This window comes from Meriones unguiculatus, chromosome 8, assembly GCF_030254825.1.
Source record: "Meriones unguiculatus strain TT.TT164.6M chromosome 8, Bangor_MerUng_6.1, whole genome shotgun sequence".
In the NCBI taxonomy this organism is placed as follows: Eukaryota; Metazoa; Chordata; class Mammalia; order Rodentia; family Muridae; genus Meriones; species Meriones unguiculatus.
In genome coordinates, this window is record NC_083356.1 from 61,505,582 (window position 1) to 61,526,274 (window position 20,693).

Here is a 20,693-nt window from a genome sequence, read left to right on the forward strand (position 1 = left end):
CACTTACCTGTTCAGTATTCATGGGACATGCCTCCTTGTATCCTGCCAGCTTGGCTGGCTCGCATTCAATTCCTATTTCTTCACAACATTAAATTATTTTTAGTTTCTCATTTTCTGAAAGCTAGTGATTAAAATATGCAGTATTTATGTTAAGTAGCAACACAGACATTTGCTAATAACTTACTTTCATATAAATAAGCATGCAGACAAATGTCTTCTAGATGTTCAGTGCTGAGTGAGGGACATGGGTGAAGGACACAGTACTTACCAAGGTCAGATTTCTAGTGTCTAGCACAATTTATGCTACCGTGATCTATACCACCGTCTACGACCTATATTTCAGCCAGAAGCAAAAGAGCGGGGCACAGGATCCGTTTATTCCTCTAAGTCAATGTTTGGGCAGCATCTTTAGGAACCCGCATTAAATGTTTCGTCATCATCGAGTATCAGTAGAGTTCCAAGCTATTGTCCAATTTAGATTAATAATGTGGCTGAAGCGATTCCCATCTTCTTTCCTGTGGGAAGCTGATGCAGAAGTCTGACTAGAGGGAAGAAGATTGATGGGTGCAGTGAGCAGCAACTTTGCTTAATAATGACAGTGTACTTGAAGTAGCGCCAGTTAGTGTTCGCAGGGATGTGCCTGCTCTGCTCCCCATTTATATAACTTGTCATGTCCACAGAGCTGACAGAGGACGTAGTTTCAAATAGACAGTTGGAACACGTGTCAGAAAAACAAAACCCTTGTGCTGTGATCTCGCTGAGAATGACTTGCCAATTCCAGCAAAGGAAAATTTACTACCATCTGAAGTCCTTTGATACCACACAGAAAACAGACCAAGAGGCACCAAGAAGGATGCAAAGGAGTGGCTTCCCATTTATTTCTTGGGTTGAAGAGAGTTTCAACAACTGTGCACTTTCTGCAGAGCTCCTCATAAAGCTTGAAGGGCAGTTTTTCCCCAGTGGCGGGATCCCAGCTTCTAAAGACAAAGATGCAGTTCATTTTATATATATATATATATATATATATATATATATATATATATATATATATATAATCTCATCTCCATACCTCTGCTACATGAATGTAGGCTGTGTACCATGAATGAAGTATTAACCCTTTTTATGCCTCAGCTTCCTTCATAGTACACAGGAATAAGAACTGCACCTACCTCCTAAGTGACAGAAAAGATTTAGCAATGAACTATTCCTGTTTCATGCTGGGTATACAAGGTTTCGTATTGTGGAGAAATGAGTTATGCTTTTAAAGACGCCACTAATAGCACTGTGATAATTCTATTGACTTTCTTTTTGTATCTTGGTTCTCCTGGCAATCTCATGGGAATCCATCCATGCCATGCATAAAATGAAGGCGTTAGAAAGAATGCAATAGAAAGCCTAGACAAGCCACTTTCTGGAGTGAGGAAGATCCACAGTGCTCTGAGGAATGCCCCTTCCTCCACGGCGATGTCTCGGGATGCTCAGAGGCGAGGCTGCTGCGTAGGCAGCTTTGTGGCTTTGCTTCGGTGATCTTCTCATCTACAAGAGCAGGCGGCTGGCTGGCTGATAGAAAGCCATTTGCAAAGGGACAGAATGTTTTCCTGCAGCTGTGATGTGAGTGGCGTCAAAGCTATTGACTAAGTCAGAAAGTAGATTAATGTTACCCTGGAGGCCTTGCTTCCCTGTGGGCTTCATCAGCCTTAGATATGTATAAATCAGTAGACAGGGGTGACACCCCCCTTCATAGTGAGACCTGTCAGTGACTGCTGTGACACAGGCTAAGGGTGACAAAGGTCAGCTTCCCCCTGGTTCACTGTGAATCTGCTAATGAGGAGACAACAACCTGGGGACCCAGTTCACTGCAGGGAGAGAAGGGTGCTAATCGCTGAGCATCTGGGACAGCTATTGGTCAGTGAAGAGATGGTTGTGTGTGAACAAACCTTCACACCTCACAGTGTGGCCTGGCAGTTCTCCTCTCACAGTGGAGTGAGACCTTGCCTCCATTTGCAGCCATCCCCAGGCAGATTTGCTTGTAACTCTCTTCTCCATTTAGGCTATTTGCACTCCGCCAACAAATATCCATGCAATCTTTTTTAAAAAATTACTATAGAGTAATTGCTCATATAAATAGTCCTTGGCGTAAAGTTTCCTACATTTACATAGCCCGTGTTGGTCAAATTCAGCCTCATTGTTGATTTTTGTTTTTTCTGCCTGTCTGCACCAGTGCAATAGCTGATGATTACAATTCTATTTTCACGTCAACACTTGTTTGTTTAGCTTCACTTCTAAGAGAAGCTGTGAGGCATCTGTGCTGAGTTTATTCCACTTACCCTAATGCCTTCTACTTGTGTCCAGTCTCTCAGTAGTTTGTCCTTCTTCGTGTCTGGGCAATACTCTGCTGTGCACATGCGCGGGGTCTCCTGGCTCCATTTCGGCTGTTGACTGCACTGGGGCAGCTTCTGTAACCTGGCTGCTGTGAATTGTGCTGTGATAAATATGGCATGCATAGCTCTTCATTAGCTGATTATTCTCCTAAGGACACGCTCTCCGTCAGTCTTTGACAATAGTAACTGCTCACTGATAGGAAAAATACAGCCCATGGGAGGTCAAGGGGGACTCGGAAGCTCTCTCACTCTTTGAAAGGAGAGAGTCCAGGGCATCATGGAGCAGCCTATAGCAGGGTGTGGTCTGTGTGTGGGATTGCACCTTTTAAACATCTCAGTTCTTGTTACTTGGAAAGAAGCCATACCCTTCCATCTCTTGGGTGCTATGGCTGAGTCTCACCAGACTCTCCAGCAAGGAAAAGAGGTTTCTTCAGGGAAGTCTGGAATTCTGACCTTAGCAGATGGAAGAAGAGTGCTCAGGGTTAGTGCTGCAGGGCTCACCACACCCCTGGGTCTGTGTGTGGGTCCCACCTAAGAGCTGAGCACACTATGAAGACACACAGGGCCTTCTCCAGCTGCCCCCAGACTGCTGACCTTCACCAGTTACTGTTGCTTGACTTCCCTGGAGTCAAAGCCAGGACATGTGCAGCACTGTCTTTGTCCTTGCTGCAACATTGTCCGCTTATTCACACCATAGGACCGACCAGACTGGCAGAGGAGATTGTAACTCTGACCTTCACACTAAAGGCAGCTCCTTTTGCAAACTTAGAAAAGCTGAGGGAGGCCACGTGGCAATGGAATGAAGATGTAGGGTGGTACTGGAGTAGCTGCTTCCAGCAGCTGTGACAGCAGTCCTAGGTGAGGCCGGAAGACCATGCAGAGCACTCCCCCCTGTCCAGAGCCCCTTGAAGGGATAGCTTGCAGGTGACCCAGACTTGACATTCAAAAGAACTTCAGACTTATAATTTGGAGATGGCCATGAAAGGGAGATTTTTGTCAAAATCTCAGAGGTCAAAGTAAGTGCTTCCTTGCTTAAGCAGCTTTTGTCAAGGTATCTAATCAGAAAAGTAAGTGAGACAGCAGGGCTCTACACCAGAGGAGAGTTTCCTGACCCCTGCAGTGTCTCTGGGTGGAACTGTGAGCCTTGGGCAAGTTCTTAAACAGCTCAGCATCAGAATCAACCTTGGAGAAATGGAGGATGGAGACTTAGCTGACGCTTATGGCTGATGATACTGTTATTGCCAAGTGCTGCTGGTGTCCATGAACCCATCTCATGTGAAGGGTAAGATGCCACTAAGGACGAGAGCCACACACCTTTACTTAGTATTACTAACTAACGCGTACCACTTCCAGAACTGTTCAGCACTCACCAGAACTCCTGGACTGTGTGTTCACTTCTTATTTAATTCAATGTTCTGTTTTCAGAACAATCATGTCAGCAAGGAGTGACATAAAGCTGACCTGAATAAGCAATAGGAAAATCCTGCAATCCTGTGGTTTGGCCATTTCATGTTTATTAAGCACCCACTGCTGATGAGCACCAAACAACCTGTTCTGTGACTTAGAGTGTATACTAGGAAAAGAGCCAGATCGAAAAAACATTCAAGAGATCCTGATAATGCCTTCTGATTAGAGCTGGGATCTAGTGGGGTAATGACTCAGCATGTGCAAGGTCCTGGTTTCCATCCCCAGAAATGCAAAAATAAAAAAATGGAACAAAATGAAACTCAGAATTTGAAGCTACAGGGGAAGAAAGAGTCAGTTTTGCCAGAGCTGGGGTCGGAATCTAGGAACCCCAATTCTATTTGTCTTTTATTCAGAGCAATCTTGGCTTTTCATGGGATCTAGTGAGAGGTTTGTATTGTGTGATAATTAAAGCAGGGCAATCAACTGCCCTACTTATCATTTCTTTGTGAGAACACAGGCCAGGTTTCAGGGAGAGAGAGAATAGAATTCAGGAGGACATTCAGGCTCACCATCATACAAGATGCAGACGTGAACACTTCTGAGAACCGCAGAATTCCAGCTCTGGCTGGGAGGGAAAAGCTGGGTGCCGATGATGACGCCCTGTCAGACTCCTTCCTTGTGAAAGTGGAAGCAATTCTTTTAGCTGCTGGTGATAATGCCTAGATTTTACACCTTGTGTTATTGTGGATGCATTTATATAATGCCTTATAATAAGGAATCGCTTAGATGGTCTAATCGCTGCCTTCCTCTTGCTAACCCCGAGGGTGAGAAAAATAATAGTAATGACCTTTATTGCTTGGTGTGAAGTAAGAGAAATCTGATTCTGTGTGAGCCTCCCTTTAAAATCCCGACTTTAAGTCACAGAACAGTGTGAGAAGCAGAGCCCTCCAGAACCATGTCCCCAGTGTGTCCTTTCATAATTGCCCATGTGTGCCTGCTTTTGTTTGTTTTTCTAGAGTCAGGAAACGCACTCCCAGCCTGTTTCTTTCTACTTAATACAAATGTTCTCGTTCCCCTAGAATATTCTTACTTCTCATCTTTCACAAATGTCAAACGTCCTATTGAACAATCAATGGGCAATTACTGTGCTTCAGCTTTTCAGTAGAGCAGCCAATGTCGTAATGGCTGCTGCTGTGTAGCTCATATTTCCCTGTCAGCTTTCCTTAATTTCAGAGGTTCCCGCCTTCACGCTTTCCCTTGTTTCCCTCCCATTCCTTTACTCCACAAAGCCATTTCAGTATGCATTTAAAAAACTGAGATTATAACTTGATTAGCACATTTCTCCTTCCCTTTCTCCCTCTAAACCCTTCCATATTCATCTCCTTACTCTCCCTCAATTCAAGCCTCTTTTCTTTTGAAATTAATTATTATTTCATCAGCATTAATCTTCCCCTTTTATTGAAAATAGATTTTTTTTCTCACAATATATATCCTGATTACAGTTCCCCTCTCTATCCTCCTCCCAGTTTCCACCAAATCTCCTCCCACCTAGGTCCACCTTCTTTCTGTCTCTCTCTAGAAAACAGCAGGCTTTGAAGGGATAGTAAAAATAAAATACAAATTAAAACATCATAATAACACAAAACAAACAAACACAGAAGAAAAATAACTCAAGAAAAGGCACAGGCACTGATGCAGAGACTCACTCATTCCCACGCTCGGAAATCCCAGAAAACACTAAACTGGACACCATGATATATACACAAAGAAGCTGTAGGATAAAAAGAGAGAAGAAATAAAATAAAATAAAAATAAGATAAAACTTAGAAAGAAACGGCCCTGCTATGACACTGTAAGATAGGGAAGCTCCTCCAGAGGTTTCTGTCGGCCTTAAGAATAGTTTGTTTCCCCAGTGAGACTCCCTTGGAAAAAAATACATTTTCACTTACAAATGGAGATTTCATTTATCAGTTGGAGATTGCTTCTGGAGGTGGGGGCCTGTGTCCACTCTTCCTTTCAGATCTCAGACCCCGTGTGTTGCAGGCCCTATCCATCAGCATGCCTTTTTAACCATTTTACCTTCTTCAGAAAGCAACTTTACCAATCCATCAGTCCACTTTTTTTTACTGCTAAACTTTATTTATTTTGCAATATAAATTTAACAGTGTTCATTCTATATAAAAATGTCTATCTTAAACACCTTTGGAAACACCACAAAAATCAGATCTTAACTTGTATCATTGTACTGATACTTGTGATCTTAACCCAGATGAAGGCTGGTCTAGAAGAAGGATCTCACATGAGGAAAGATGCTCTTGGTCCTAAATCCTTCATCAGTTATAAGCGGTTCAGCCATACCATCAAAAGGAAGCCATACCATCCTCTTTTCTTGTGATCTTTTTAAAAAGCCCTTTGTCCTTTGAGTCCTCCAATGAAATGCATTTCCCAGAAGTGGCATCTACAGCCTGCCCTCATCTCCTCTGGTTTTGAAAATGCTTTGCTGCTTAAATTGCATTTTTAAAGCTTGTTTTTAAGTTTGATTTTGCTAGATTTTTTCAGCTGGTAAAAGTTTAGGACTTGCCTTCTTCTTCTTCTTCTTCTTCTTCTTCTTCTTCTTCTTCTTCTTCTTCTTCTTCTTCCTCCTCCTCCAATGCTTCTGGCATTGGTCTGACAGTTGCACCAGAAGCAAGGGTCTCCAGGAGTACTGAAGAATGTTCATGCAGCATCCTACAGTTAGGAACCACAGAACTGTGGCCGTGAATTGTCAGAAGGTGGTGCCCAGGCTGTGGGAACATTTGACAAACGTTGTAAGAGCCACAGACATCACTCTAACCTGAAAGTCTGGCTATCTTCTATGTTGCCTCCTCGTTGGCTTTTCCTTTCTTTTAATACTTTCTCTCCAACATACATTTTATTATGCCTAAGTCTAGGCCTAATGTCTTCATTTTCCTATTCAGTAACTAGACCTTGAACAAGCCCTTCCCTCCTCCTCAGAATGCAAAGTTATGGTTATATTTGTATTTCCTCCTTCTCAGCAGCGGTCTTTGCAACAGTCCCCACCTGCAAGAGCCTTTTGTCGTAGCATGCAAGCACCTATGACCCTGCAGTTTCGCTCCTGGGTCTCTAGGCAGGGAAGCAGTCACACAGTGGCTATAAAGTCTCTTTCCAAAAACTGTATCAGGTACCTAGCTATTTAGTCAGTCCATAGTGTTTACATTAAAATAACAAGCTGCCCACAGCAAGTACGTAGTTGTATCTGTCAATGTAAAAAGCAAAATTAAAATGAGCTACTGGGATTGATAATGAATATGAAAATATGTGATACAAAGTGCTAAGTGGTTATTTTACCATCAAATTGTTCTCAAAATTTTCTAATTTTGCCATTGACCAGGGGAAATTTTTCAAAGTGTATTACTTTCCCTGATAACCAACAAATTCAATTTAATAACTGCCAAAAAGTAGTTCCCCTGGAAGGCAGGAGTGAGAATGGGATTCGGAAGGGAGTATGGAGAGGGCCTCAATTGTATCTGTCAAAGTCAACAACATTGCGAAGAACTGAGTATGGGGCCAACACGCTCATCTGTGCTTGGAACGCCTTAGAACTAAAAAGTAGGGGTCGGGGAGATGCTCTTCTTTGGAATGCTTTTAAGAAAATCAAAATGACAGGCGGTCCCTACCCCAGTCTTCATTTGTAGTCTTAAAGAGTGGTCTCTTGGGTTCTCCTCAAGAATCCGATAACTTCGTGGTAACATGTGAGTGGTCGGTTCTGTTCTGGCCGCCTCCTGGTACACATGAGCCAATGGTGACCCGGCCTTGTTTTGGTTTTACAAACACAGGAGGATCTCAGCCCAAACTCACCACCAGGCCGTTAACTTCAACATCTTCGAGGGCATGGTCTGCCATGGCGTGCCTCTGGTGACTATTTCAAGAGGCAGAGTGGTGTATGAAGCAGGCCTTCTCAGCGTCACCGCGGGGCATGGGAAGTTTATTCCGCGCAAAGCGTTTGCTGAGCACGTTTACAGGCGAATCAAGCAGCGAGACCAGGTGAGCCACACTAGGCCCCGGGGCGTCTACCCGCCCTGGCTGTCGGGTTGGTTATTTACTGTTCACGGTGGTGCCATCATGTCAGAGCGGGTCTAGCATGCTCCTGGAGGGTCCAGACTGACTCGAGAGCGCAGGCACAAGCCAGCTATCAACCAAAGAATGCCTAGCTGGATGTTTGCAGGTGTGTCGTCTGTTACAGTCTTCTTCTCTTTCTTTGTCAGGCTAGGGCCTTGGGTGTCCTGTTCACCATTGTGTTAGCCAAGAACCAGGCATCCAGATGGATCAAGCTGCTGGGGAGGGTGGTTTGTCAGAGACACCTGTGAGAGAAAGTAAAAAGGAGCCCAGGGAAACGCTGAGAGCCAAGGAAAATGCGGCATGCATTCTGGATGGCTGTACAGCTCCAGACCACGCTGGGCTCTGTTTAGGGAGAATCTTTGAGTCTCTGGGTTGCCTACCTCCAAATGGCACCAGTCATTGGTTAGGAGCTGCTGTGGGAGGCGTGGCCTGCCTGACTGCACACTACTGGGAGTTCTTCACTCAGCAGCTCTGCCTGAAGAATTGTGCTCCCTTTAGCTAAAAATCTGCATCAGAATTTGGAGAAGAGAGATCTGAATATGAGCTCCCCCTTGCCTCAGCACTGCCTGGCAAGTTCCCCGGCCAGGAGCAAGTTCTCGTCATCTTTGGGCTCTGCTTTCTCACCTGGAAACTGGACATGTTCAACCACAAATAAGAGTTTTACGTGTGAGTTAATAAAAATCAGTCTCTTTGTGTTCCCATTTTGATAATTTATTCTGTAGCAAAGGCCCACAATCTTTGTAACCACTCGGTGATTAAAAAAAAAAAGTATTTGTTTTTAATTTATCTTGCATTTTCATGCATCATTGGTACAGCTTTAAATGCACTAAAATATTGTTTTAAAAAGTTCAGATGGGAAATTTTAGAATTATGTATTTTGAGGGAGGGGAGGCAAGCCTGAGCCCTTGTTTGCACTAATGAAGTTGCCCAGGGCTGTGTGGTGGCCCGGAAGGGTGTGGACATCTGCTCCCCCTCTCCCACCCCCTGCAGGCTTCACTCATGCTCAGCCCCACAGGGTCCTAATGCACGGATTCCTTCCAGAAAGTCTTTTCTTTCCAGTTTTCAAATGTGTATTCTGCTCCCCAGAATTCTCTAGCTGTTTTCCTACTCATTTTGTTTAGTTCTTATGGTCTCTCTAATTTCTTTTCTAATGGCTTGTGATTTTATTTTACTTGAGGATTCCTAGAGTCCATCACATAAAACACCTCCACTTTTCAAATAATTTCCTAAGGTTTTGCTTAGGTAAACCAGTGCTCTTAAATACTTTAAGTTCCTCCCAAATATCATAAATCTATTTTTATCTTTACCTTCTTCTTCTTCTTCTTCTTCTTCTTCTTCTTCTTCTTCTTCTTCTTCTTCTTCTTCTTCTTCCTCTTCTTCCATGCTGGGTGACAGGTAGGACACATCCTAGGCCTGTGTTCTGCTGAGCCACACCCTGCCTCTATAGTTCTCAATCAACACTGACGTTTAAGATGGTGTTAATTTAGAAATGTTGACCCTGACAGGTGACAGGTGGTAACTGCAAGGACTCAGGGGTTTCTGCTGGTTTGAGTGCTCAGTAGAAACAGTTATGACATTAAATGAGTGAGCATTCCTGAAGACAAACTACAAGGCTGAGGACTGACTGCCTCAGCACACTGAGGCAAGGTGGACGCCTTCCCTCCTTTTAAAGATTAAAAAGCAGAATATTCAAGGCTTGCTCAGGAGTAGGAGAGAAGTCTCAGCAATTAAGAGCATTTGCCAATCCTTTAGAGGCCCCAAGTTCTGGTCCCAACAGTCTCATCAGATGGCTGACAACCTCTTGTACCTTCAGCTCTAAGGGATCTGATGCTTTCATCTAGCTTCCATGGGTACCTTCACCAATGTGACGTACACATAAAGATAAAAAGAAATACTTTTTAAAACAAGTAATGGTTGGAGCTAGAGAGATGGCTTGGCAGTTAAGAGCACTCATGGCTCTTTTGGAGGACCCTGGTTCACAGTTTAAGATCCATCACCTATGTGGTGGCTCCTTTGTAACTCCAGTTCCAAGGGGTTTGAGACAGTCTGCTAGCCTTCCCAGGAAACCAGGCTTGCACATAGTACACAGACATACATGCAGGCAAATATTTTATTTGTACTCTTAAAATATATATTAAAAACATTTAAGTACAAAATGAAAGGCCATGTATCTAAAGGGAAGGGGATGATTTTGTACTATAGGCAGCTAATCTTTCCCAGAACTTTTTAAATAAGAAGATGAGACACTGGAAATACTTAAATTTTACATAAAAAGCTATTCAAGGAACAGCTTTAACAGGGAGGAAGGAAAAATGAAAGAAATAAAAGAAAAAGAGAAAAGTAGCATAAACTTGGTTGTTTTAAGTTTCCTGAAAGAACAAATTACATATTACTAATTCTTTACCAAACACAAAAAGCTCCTTAATTTCAAATGGCTTATATCCCTGAAGTTTTTCTTTATTTAGGGTACTATCATTTTCAACAAAAAATTGACAGTCTGAGCCTTCCTTGAGTTATTTTCTGTCTTCGGTGTTAAGCAACCACCACCTTTTCTGGAGAACACAGTCACATTGCATTTTGTAGAGAATCAGAGCAGCTTCCTGGAGAAATACATGGATTCAGAATACTGCTGCCAAAGCTTTTAAACTGCCTTGTATCTTTGCAGCGATAAGCATAATTTTCTTTCTAGATAAGAGAAAATTGAGTGGGTGACTGACTCAGTCCTTGAAATGGGTATTTTCCATTTCCAACACTCTAGTTTATCAATGCCTTTCTCAAGGTGGTAGTGTGAGGAAGTCATTTCGCCTGTGTCACCACCTGCCATACAGTCCTGGTTTGCTGGATTGATGGCTCAGAATAAGCGAAGGTGGGGAATATGCTGGATCTAGCTCTTTGGCATCAAAGAGATGCTTATGAGCATCTCTGTCCAGTCCTCACTCACTGACGTCACTTTGGCAGCTTGAAAGCAGATGCAAGGACACATTTGCATACCGGAAACAGGCAAGTGCTACACCTGGGGTGCTAAGGAGGGACGGAAGAGAGAGAGCGGGGCTTGCGGTTAAAGTTTACCAGACCACTACTACACAAAGGGAGCTTTGTCTTAGATCTGAGATGCTCCAAAATCTGAAACCCTTTTAAGCATTGGCTTGAAACACTGGGAAACTTCAAATGTCAAATTTTATAGCTAGGAATGCCCAACCAAAAATACTTCAAAATATAAAAGATGTCTAGTCTCAAGCATTTTGAGGGGCACCCAACCTGTGCTGTCTTTGCTTTATCTGACCATTCAATAATGTTCGGCCAGTGATGTTTACTGACCGTCAATTAGCTGTCATAGTTCAATTCTGACAACCCTGGAGACTAATGGAGGTGACCCTGTTTTATAGATTAAGAAATGGGGCTCAGTACCAAGCACATTAATCACCAGTGCCAACCCTGCTCAGTGCACAGCTCCAGCCTCCTACTTCTCAGGGTCTCACTGTTCCCTCTGCAGCAGGGGTCTCACTTCCCCTTCTGCTGACAAACCTAAACAGGGGAGCTCACTCCAAAGGGAGAGGGTTCAACGTCATTGCTCTGTCCTTGGGCAATAGTTCACAGCATATTTTAAGAGTCACAAAGCATGCATGTTTTCACCGCTGAGCCCTCTTTTGTTGAGTCCAGGGGCTGTCCACATTGCAGTGACCCATTGGATGCCACTGGGTGGCTCAGCTAAGTGTGTCCTAATGCCCTCTGACTTCGCTGGCTGGATTTCACTCTCGCGGTGCTGTCGTTCATTTGGCCTGTTTGGGGTCAGGCCAGTATGTGCTGCCTGGCATTTGGAGTTTCTGTTGTTTTTGTGGATAGTTGAGTATCTTGGTCCCCGTAGGTGGCATGGTATCAATCATTCCATTAAGGTCTAAGGAGTCATTTCTATTGTTCTTGTTATTTTCACATAGTCTAGCATCCCTTCATTTCTCTCTCAGTAGATAATATAGTCACATTTTCCATCAGTTTACAGGTTCCTCTTCCCTGATCAACTAACCAGAAAGCATTTCTGTAATTATGTAGATATTATAATGATGATTGCAATTAACATTTATTCATAGAACTGCATATAATTCTCATTTTTCTTTCTATTAACACATCACAATGGCAATCATAATTAAATATTATGAACTCAAATTGAACTCTCATCTGCTAAAATAATCCACCCATATTCTGTGAAGTGAGGGGCTAATTCTGCTTTCTATGTCACCTAAGACACCCTTTCACATGTTTTACCTTCAAGCCACCTTATTTGAATGATTATAGTGCTATTGAGATGGAAACCCCTGGTGTGATTGCCACATCTTGACGAGATGGCATGACCCATACCAGATGTGTCCTCAGGCCCCCCGTGTCTTGAGATGCAACTTGAGAAAGTTGTTGAATAATTTTAAATAATGTTGCTTTCAACAGAATGATAAAATGTTCCCAGAGGCCCAATAACCAAGCATTCTCCCTTCATTTGACAAGTGCTTGTTCACCAGACATGATTCAAGGTCCTGGGATACAGGTACCAGTAAGCCAGCAGTCACTGATCCCAAAGGGCACACAACCTACCTCTTTCAACTCTAGCTCCTACTGTGTCAGTCCTCGTTCATGACCCACTTTTACATGCCTCTCTGCTGTGGTTTTCTAGCTATTTGGACAGAAGAATATGGAATGGAAGAGATGAAGGCTGGAGATCAAGTTAAGAGTCATCAAATATAGATTTAAAATCCAAGTGGAGGGTCACCAAGGCAACTGTCAGACAGAGATAAAAGAGGGGTTCTGCTGATGCACAGGGAGCTCAACCTTCAGAGAACAAGTAAAAGAGAAAGAGCCATGGAGCTGGAGAAAGCTACCCGTGAGGCAGAGCAATGAGAACAAAAGTCCCGAAGGCAAGAGCTTGAATCCACTCACTATGTCCAACCCAGATCATCTCAGTCTCATCCAGACCCATGTGTTTTATACTTCATTAAAAATCTGCTGAGAATTAAATATGCTCGTATCCCTTCAGCAGGAGACACTGGGATGGAGTCTGTGACCAATACTATAATCCCCAAGCATCGATCCCTGGTCCTGTTGTATCTGGGTTCTGTATTATGCTAGTATTTCATATTTCACATGGAACTTTGTCATTGTCACTAGAGGAAAGGATCAAGACTCGATTTCCTAAATGTGGTGATTACATTTACTTAGAAAATAAATTTTTAGCATTGACTGCTGCAGAATGAGCACTATTTTGTCACAGTGAATGTCTCTTGAGGCTCTGAGAAGCATATACAGTAGGATGCCAGAGGTGAGGAGAGAGCACAGAGATGCAGTTGACAAGGCCAGCCAGTACAGAGCTTGCCCAAACCACCTCTAAGGAAAAGAAAACATCAAAAGGCTAAAGGTTCTGGGAAGCTGAAGGGTAGAGCTTTGCCCATTAGAATGAAAGCCTGTGTAGCTCAGGGTCGCAAGACTCTGCTTGCTTTGTTTCTAAGGTGGCGATGTGGGTGGGAGTGGCCGCCCTTTCTTGTTCTTGTAGATAACCAGGCCTACCTCACCCGAAGCCTCTAAGGCAGATAAACAGGAAAACCTCATTCTGGACCTGACAGGCAGGTCAGAGAAATGGCTGGTGTGACCACAGTGGGGACGGCCAGGCCACAGACTGCCTAGTGGCCCGGCCAGCCTAGCATGGCAGCTAGAGCCATAAGAGGGAGAAGCGTAGGGATGAAGACCTGAGACGAAGGATGGAGTCCAAGGCCATAGATAATTTTAAACTTCTAGATGTGGGATCTCCAGGTGACCAGAGCATCACTTGAGTGGCACATATGGGAGACTGACACTGTCTGGATGTCTCAAGATGATGACAGGACCAAGATGAAGGAAGCCATGATGGGGATCAAGCAAAGCCCTGACAGAGATAGGACAGGCCACGTAGGACAAGGCAGAGGCTCCAAGGTGTTTCAAGTTCCAGAACCAAGGCTGTCTGCACCTGGCTCTGTGAGTAAGAGAAGAGTCTGCTGTTGGAACTTCTCACGTTTCTGAGAGATGGGTTTTATTTACCATTTCATGGGTTAAGATGCAGAGACCCAGAGGCATTCATTCAATCAGTTTCTTACAAATAATGAGAGAAAAAATAAAAAGAGAAAGTTCCAACTTAGATCCAGCCCCCTTCAAAGCCTACACTGTTGAGCATTACCATATATTAGTTTGAATTACCGATGTGAGACCCATAGTAATTTGTGTGTGCTTATGTGTGTCTTTGCTTGTTACTGTATTCACTAAAGCTGTATTCCGCACTAGGCACTATTCCACATGCTTTATGTTTAGTTGTTAGAACAGCCCTGCAGTAGCACAGCTTCTCAACCGCAGCTACTACCAAAGAAGCTGAAGCAAGGAGTGAAGAACAGCCCAGGCCAGCTTGATCTAGAACCCACACTTGTAACCACAGAAGCTGACAACCTCTAGATTCAGCAATGAAGTTATGTGTATGTTTTTAAACATCATGACTTAGTTACTTCTCATGAATTCTTTTGCTCATAAAGTTCAGAATGCTTTTCAAGTTCTGAATTAGCTGTATCTGAGGCTGTTGCCTCAGATGGGGTGAGATTCTACAGAAGGTCTTTTATGCACCAAGCAACCAGGAAAATGAAGCATGCATGCAAATTATCCTCCTGTGCAGCAGATAAATGAAAGGTGCTAGAGAGAGAGAGAGAGAAGCAGCACTCTGAGACCATAGGCACCTGGGATGGAAGTAAGAAGAAAGGGCAGTTAGGGCAGGTGAGATGCCTCAGCTGTTAAGGATACTGGCTGCTCTTCCAGAGGATTTGGGTTCAATTCCTAGCACCCACATGGCCGCTCACAGCCATTTGTAATTCAGTTCCAGGAAATCCAACGTCCTCTTCTGGCTTCTGTGGACACTGCCACATACATGCAAGCAAAACACCAATACACATAGAATAATGAATTTTATATATTTTATAAGTATATAAAATAATAGATATGTAAAAATACCACTTTAAAAGAAAAAGAAAAGACAGAATGGGAGAAAGGGCTGTAGGGAACGGTGTGGAACTTACAAAAATGTGAGGCCAGATGGAACATTTCCTGGCCTGCTTTCTTTTTCCTAGGATTTTTTTTTTTTTTTTGGCTTGCGTACATGGATGTTTGAATGTGTGTGGGCACGTGTATGGTGAGTGTGCATATGCGTGTGCACATGTCATTTGGCCAAAGTTGACCCCATGTGCCTTCCTCTGTCACTCTTCCACTTTCTTTAATGAGGGAGGGCCTCTCAGTTGAACCTGGAACTCACGGATCAGCTAGTCTAGCTAGCCAACTTGCCCTGGAATTGTCTCTGCCTTCCTGGGGCTGGAATTATGAGCAGCTGGCACAGCTGCCTGGCTTTTACCTGTGTTTGGGGGCTAACTCTGGTCCCCAAGCCTGAGGGGCAGGCACTTTGTCCACTTTATTCTATCTCCAAGGGCTTATGGGTCTTTCCTCAGAGAAGACATCCAGGAGGGAGAGCCAGGAGTAAGACATAGGATGCACATGGTAAATTCACAGGGTTATTGCTATCGCAATTCATAAGAAAGCTATGGCTAACTGGGAACTCAAGAAGAGAGTAGAGCACAAGAGAGAAACAAGACGGCTTCTGTTTCAGACCTGCACACCTGTGCCAGTGAGGCGTGTGCCCTACGAGGGAGAAGTCATAACACTGAAATCCAGGGAGACAAAAGAAGATGCCGCTGGAGCCAAGATGCAGCGCCACTGCTGATCCAGCGCAGGGGTTGAGCGAGTGCCACGTAAGTGTTCCGGAGTATCAGGACATGGTTATCAGCACATAAAATTAGCATCTTTCTTCCCTAGCCTTTGAAGAGTCAGAACTGCAGAGCAGAGGCCTGATAAAGGCCCTGATGACTTAGAACATTTGACGGGCAGTAGTGATGAAACAGGCCTTGAGCTAACTAAAGATTCATTCTCTAGAATGTTAGGAAGTGTTCCAAAAGAGCCCTAGACAATCTATGAGTGCAAAGCTCTAGACTAGGCCAGACAGAGAGCCGGACCAGCTGTACCAAAAGCATGTTCCATGGGCAATATTTGAAAACCAACTAGAACTTTTTGTGGAAAAAAGATGATTCTTTGCATTGTAAATGCAGTTATGTTCTATGATTTAGAATGCATGAAAAATGAATAAAATTGAGGAACTAAGGGAAAGTTACACAACTTTTTGAGAAACAGTTTTCTAGAAGTATTTGGCAGCATTTGATGCTTCGTTTCTGGAGGAGTGAAGATATCAGTATGCAAAGACTTCTGAACTTTGGTCTGTCTACTGCTGCCTTTTGTGATGGGGAGCTTTCTGTTTTGAAACTCCTACTACTTCCATTTTTTTTCCAGTTTCTTTTCCCTCTTTTTTTTTCTGTTCCTTCTCTTCCAAATCTGTATTACAGGTCAGTGCTACAGTTTTAGCATCTCTGTGATGTCACTTCCACCCACTTAGTAAAATGCACATATTTGCCACTTGGTGGTTTTACTGGATTCTGGTTACCTCTTTAAATTGTTTCAACACACAGCAATCTGAGAGAGTCTTCCACTGGCAGGCATTCCCATCCTACAACCTGTGGGTCACAGGATAGAGGTTACTACAGCCCAACACAAAATCATAAACGTACCTAAAACATTATGAGACGCTTTTGCAGTCGTTTTCTTGGGAACTTGATTGTGTACTTCTCAAGTGTAAACTTTAGAGATGACAGTTATCATGGGTGATGTCAAAGGGTCAGACGCTGCCACTAGAAGCTGACCCGATGGATGAAGATATGTGTGTGTGTCAGCTGGAGCACTGCTGGACTCAGGTCTGGTCTTCTACATACTCAGGAACTGCACGCATTTGACAACCTATGCTTCCCTGCTTAACCCTTGTGACAGCAGGGATGTGGATAATGAGCCCCTGGATAGTGGAGACCTGGGCCTTCATGCAGCCTGCTCTCTCATTGTTGAACATTGTCTTTTTTTTTTTTTAACAATGCCAGCCTCAAGCTTCAGTATTTCTGTCATTTCCACATTACTGGAATTATTCACGTGACTCAGAAAGATTATATTTAAAATTCCAGAGATTAGCAAGAGAAAGAAACGATGCTGGGTGTGATCACATGCTAGAGCTTCTGTAGAAAAAGGCTTAGTGTTTACTTTGATTAGAACATTTCTTGGTGTTAGCCTGAATGCAGTCTCCCTTTGTGAGGGAGAGCACTACACCGAGCGCCTTTTATTTTCTTCAAAGGCAAGAACAGAGAAGAGGCTCCCAGGCTCCCCTCCCGCCATGCTGCCAGCCCCTGGAGAAGCGCCTGTTATCTCAGCTCCCGAGATCTTTCAGAAAAATAATCGCTCTGGGCCTCTTTGATTTTTCTCTCAGAAGCAATAGCTGTCTGCCTCACTGTGCCTTTGTTGCTGTGGAAGATTGAAGATATAAATGAATATTATTGGGATGGAAAGCCCACATGAAAATTCATCGACGATTCTTTTCAAATGCCATCTTTCCTTATTTTATATTTCTTTCTTTGGATTTTTAAAGATCACCTTCCTGTGTAAAGGTTTTGTTTGTTTTGTTTTAATGGCTATGTTTGCTTGAAATAGCACTATGATTTTACATTTCATTGCAATTAATAAACATTGGGAGTTTCATCTTGTATTCTAGTATCTGAGTTCTATGTCTTTTTTTTACCTAGTGGGTGGGACTAGGGCCCCGAGGATTGGTTTTCACAAGAGAACATGATTTCTTGTATATCAGTAGCACCTGTAAGTCAAGTCCCTTACTTGATGGGTCCCAGGAAATCAAATCAAGTATTCACCCATTAAGAGCCTGAGGAAACTATCCAATCACATTGACGGATTCAGGATTTGAGGGGATTGAAGGGGATAAGCATTTGTGTGAGGATGCCATGTTGATCTGTTGTTCCCCCCAGGCCTTTCCTGTGTCTTGGTCCCTTTGTGCAGCAAGGCTGGGCTTCTCTCTCTTCTCCTGGGTAGGCAGGCCAAGGGGGCTGTCTTTGGATATACCCACACTCTGATGAACTAGTCCAGGAGAGGACGTGCTGGCACCTTAACAAATGGTAGTGGAGCCCAACTGCCCTTTCAGAGAATGAATTTTAAGAAAGGATGGTAAGCTGCACCTGAAGAGAAAGCTTCTAGCTCAAGTAAACTGCAAATCTTTTCTTCTCGGGTTAAAAGATATCGTAAGGCATTATATTATTTTTTCCATCCTGCACTTTGCTTGACAATTCTGTAATAGAACAGAGTCCTTTGACAGTGAATAAGTAGGTTGCTCTCTCACCCAGAAGCCAGTCCTCACACACAACTTAACGTTCACTCGAAATGTCACCCTCTCCCAGCAGCTTTCCATAGGAAGTCCCTCTTTTACGCATCTCCATGGTGGGGCCCAACATGTACCCTATCATTGTGCCTCACTCATGCAGTAAGAAGCTACCATCTGCATTTGCAGGGTCTGTGGATTCAGCCAATGGATCAAAAATGTCTCAACAAAACAGTGTCGATTTTATTTCCTTGTAAGGAGTCTCTAAACAATATAGTCTCTCAACTCTCTACACAGCATTTACTTCACTTTAGGAGATAAAAGGAATCAAATATAAGGGAGGGTGAGCACAGGGAGTTAATATGGTGTCATTTTGTGTAAGTAATGTGGGCATCCTCAGACTTTGGAATCCACACTGTGCTGAAGCCTGCTCCCCGCACACACTTGCTGAGGGACAGACTCCTGGAGCTGCTTGCTTCACTTCTCTGTCTCTCCAGAAGCTGCAAGCCCCTAGGAGGAGGCGCTTGTCTGGTTCCCTCTCCCACCTCTACTGCACCCAGCACAGTGTGTGGTCAGTGATGGACGGTCAGTACTCAGTAGAAACTTTTTAATTTTTAAGTAAAAGAGAAAGTGAAAGAACTGCTGGGTTCTTCAGCTGATACAGATGAAGAAGTGAATAAGTAGAATAAGTGAAGAAGTGAATAAGATGAAGAAGTGAAGAAGTGAATAAGTAGGCCTTCAGTGATGCAGAAACAAACTTTGAAGTCTTCTCCAACCCAGCTCCAACACGGAGAGGGAAGTGACTACAGGTTTCTGTTCTAGCAAAGTCTTTGGAAATGCATATGGAACTCCCTTTGTGTTTTCTAGATAGGCTGTGAGACCAAGCTCCTTTTCATACACCTCAGTTTAAGATTGATCTTCATAAACCTCAGTTCCCTCATTTACAAGAAAAAAACAAAACAAAACAAGACTTATCCTCTCCATAGGGTGTCCTTAGGCCTGTGACACCCAAGCCTACACAGTCTCAATATGCTGAGTCTTCCAGAAGGCCTTGGCTATTGTGTTCTCTCCTTGAAGTTCACCACATTTGGCAGTACTAACCCCTTCGTGGTGGCAGAAGAATGGAAGCTATGAAAAGGAGGTTCCAGGCACAAGATGAGGGCATTCAGCCATCTTGGAGATGTGTGTGGGCATGATGGCCAGGATGTGGACATCAAGAGCAGTGTGAGCAGGGATACATTTGGAAGCATGGAGTAGATGAAAGACCGAATCAGCCACATCCCAGGATCTTCTATGGAAGAGGTGGTTAGGAGTTTGGACCTAAACCTGCTTCTGCGTTGCCTAGCAACTTATGATGTCATCATGTGTCACTGGCCAGATGGCCACACCTGGAAGGTGTGGTTACCTTGCCCCTTAAAGGGACAACCCAACACATGGCCCCTCTCTTGCTCCTGGCCTCTTGGCCTTCTCCCCTTTTTCTATCGGGGCGCCCCCTTCTCTCTCTTTTCTCTTCTCTCTCTTTTCCCTTCTCTCTTTCTCCTCTCTCCCCTCCCTCTCTCTTTTCCCCCACTATGTCCGGCTCTCCTTTCTCTCCCTCTCTTTATATCCACCTAAGAAACCACTTTCATAGAAGATCTGCTGTATGCCTAATCGTCTTTATTTAATTTGTCCCATAACATTACAGAGGTAGCACTGTGGACTTGCCAAAGACTGGAAGGTTGCAAAAGCTGCATTTGAATCAGCTGATAAATGTCCTAAGTTTCAGTTCTTCTACTGATAAAATTAAAATTCAGTAGTTAAGGCGATTTTCTATGTAAGAATGGCTAAAGACTAATGTCTTAGTTAGGGTTTTAATGCTGCAGTGGAACACCAAGACCAAAAAGCAAGTTGGGGAGGAAAGGTTTTATCTGGAGTCCATCACTGGAGGAAGTCAGAATAGGAACTCAGGCAGGGCTGGGACCTTAGAGGCAGGAGCTGAGGCAGAGGCCAGGGAGGAGTGTTGCTTTCCTCGGCTTGCTCAGCCTGTTCTCAGGATCACCAGCCCAGGGATGGCACCACCCACCGTGGGCTGAGGCCTCCCACATTGATCACGAATGAGAAAATGCCTTACAGCTGCATCTCATGGAGGCATTTCCTCCACTGAGGCTCCTTCCCCTCTGATGACTAACTCGTGTCAAGTTGACACACAAAACCAGCCAGTACAACTAAGATACTACGTGTAATGCCCTGGCTCCCTCCTCTCCTTCCTCCACACAACTTCCCCCCTCTTCTTTCCCAACTCCAAACACTGAGTCCCTAAGAAAGCACACAATATAATAATTAGATTTCTTTTTGTCAAACCATGCTCCCTCTTTACTTCTTTCTGAAAAATACTTGTGGATAAGTCTTTTAAACAGAGCGACCATGCCATCATTTATTCAGCACCTGCTGCTTGTAGCGTGCTGAGCCCTTCATTTTGGATGCCACGGCCCCTGCACAGCTGCACAGGA

At 43.8% G+C, this 20,693-nt stretch overlaps 1 protein-coding gene across 6 annotated transcripts in view; it reads left to right on the forward strand.

Annotated features, from left to right (window-relative positions):
• The window catches only part of Dpys (dihydropyrimidinase), a 74,110-nt gene extending 56,522 nt beyond the window's left edge, over nucleotides 1-17,588 (forward strand). The window contains exons 8-11 of one of the 6 annotated variants that reach the window (XM_060389517.1): nucleotides 7,625-7,832; nucleotides 13,698-13,898; nucleotides 15,559-15,700; nucleotides 17,176-17,588. In XM_060389517.1, the coding sequence (XP_060245500.1) occupies nucleotides 7,625-7,832; nucleotides 13,698-13,898; nucleotides 15,559-15,672 (523 nt within the window). In that variant the 3' untranslated portion in view covers nucleotides 15,673-15,700; nucleotides 17,176-17,588. Of the gene's footprint in view, nucleotides 1-7,624; nucleotides 7,833-8,053; nucleotides 8,356-8,405; nucleotides 8,694-13,697; nucleotides 13,899-15,558; nucleotides 15,701-17,175 lie in introns of those variants that run through there. The other 5 variants (XM_060389518.1, XM_021656468.2, XM_060389519.1 and 2 more) reach the window with 5 other exon arrangements.
• Nucleotides 17,589-20,693: the final 3,105 nt, after the last annotated feature.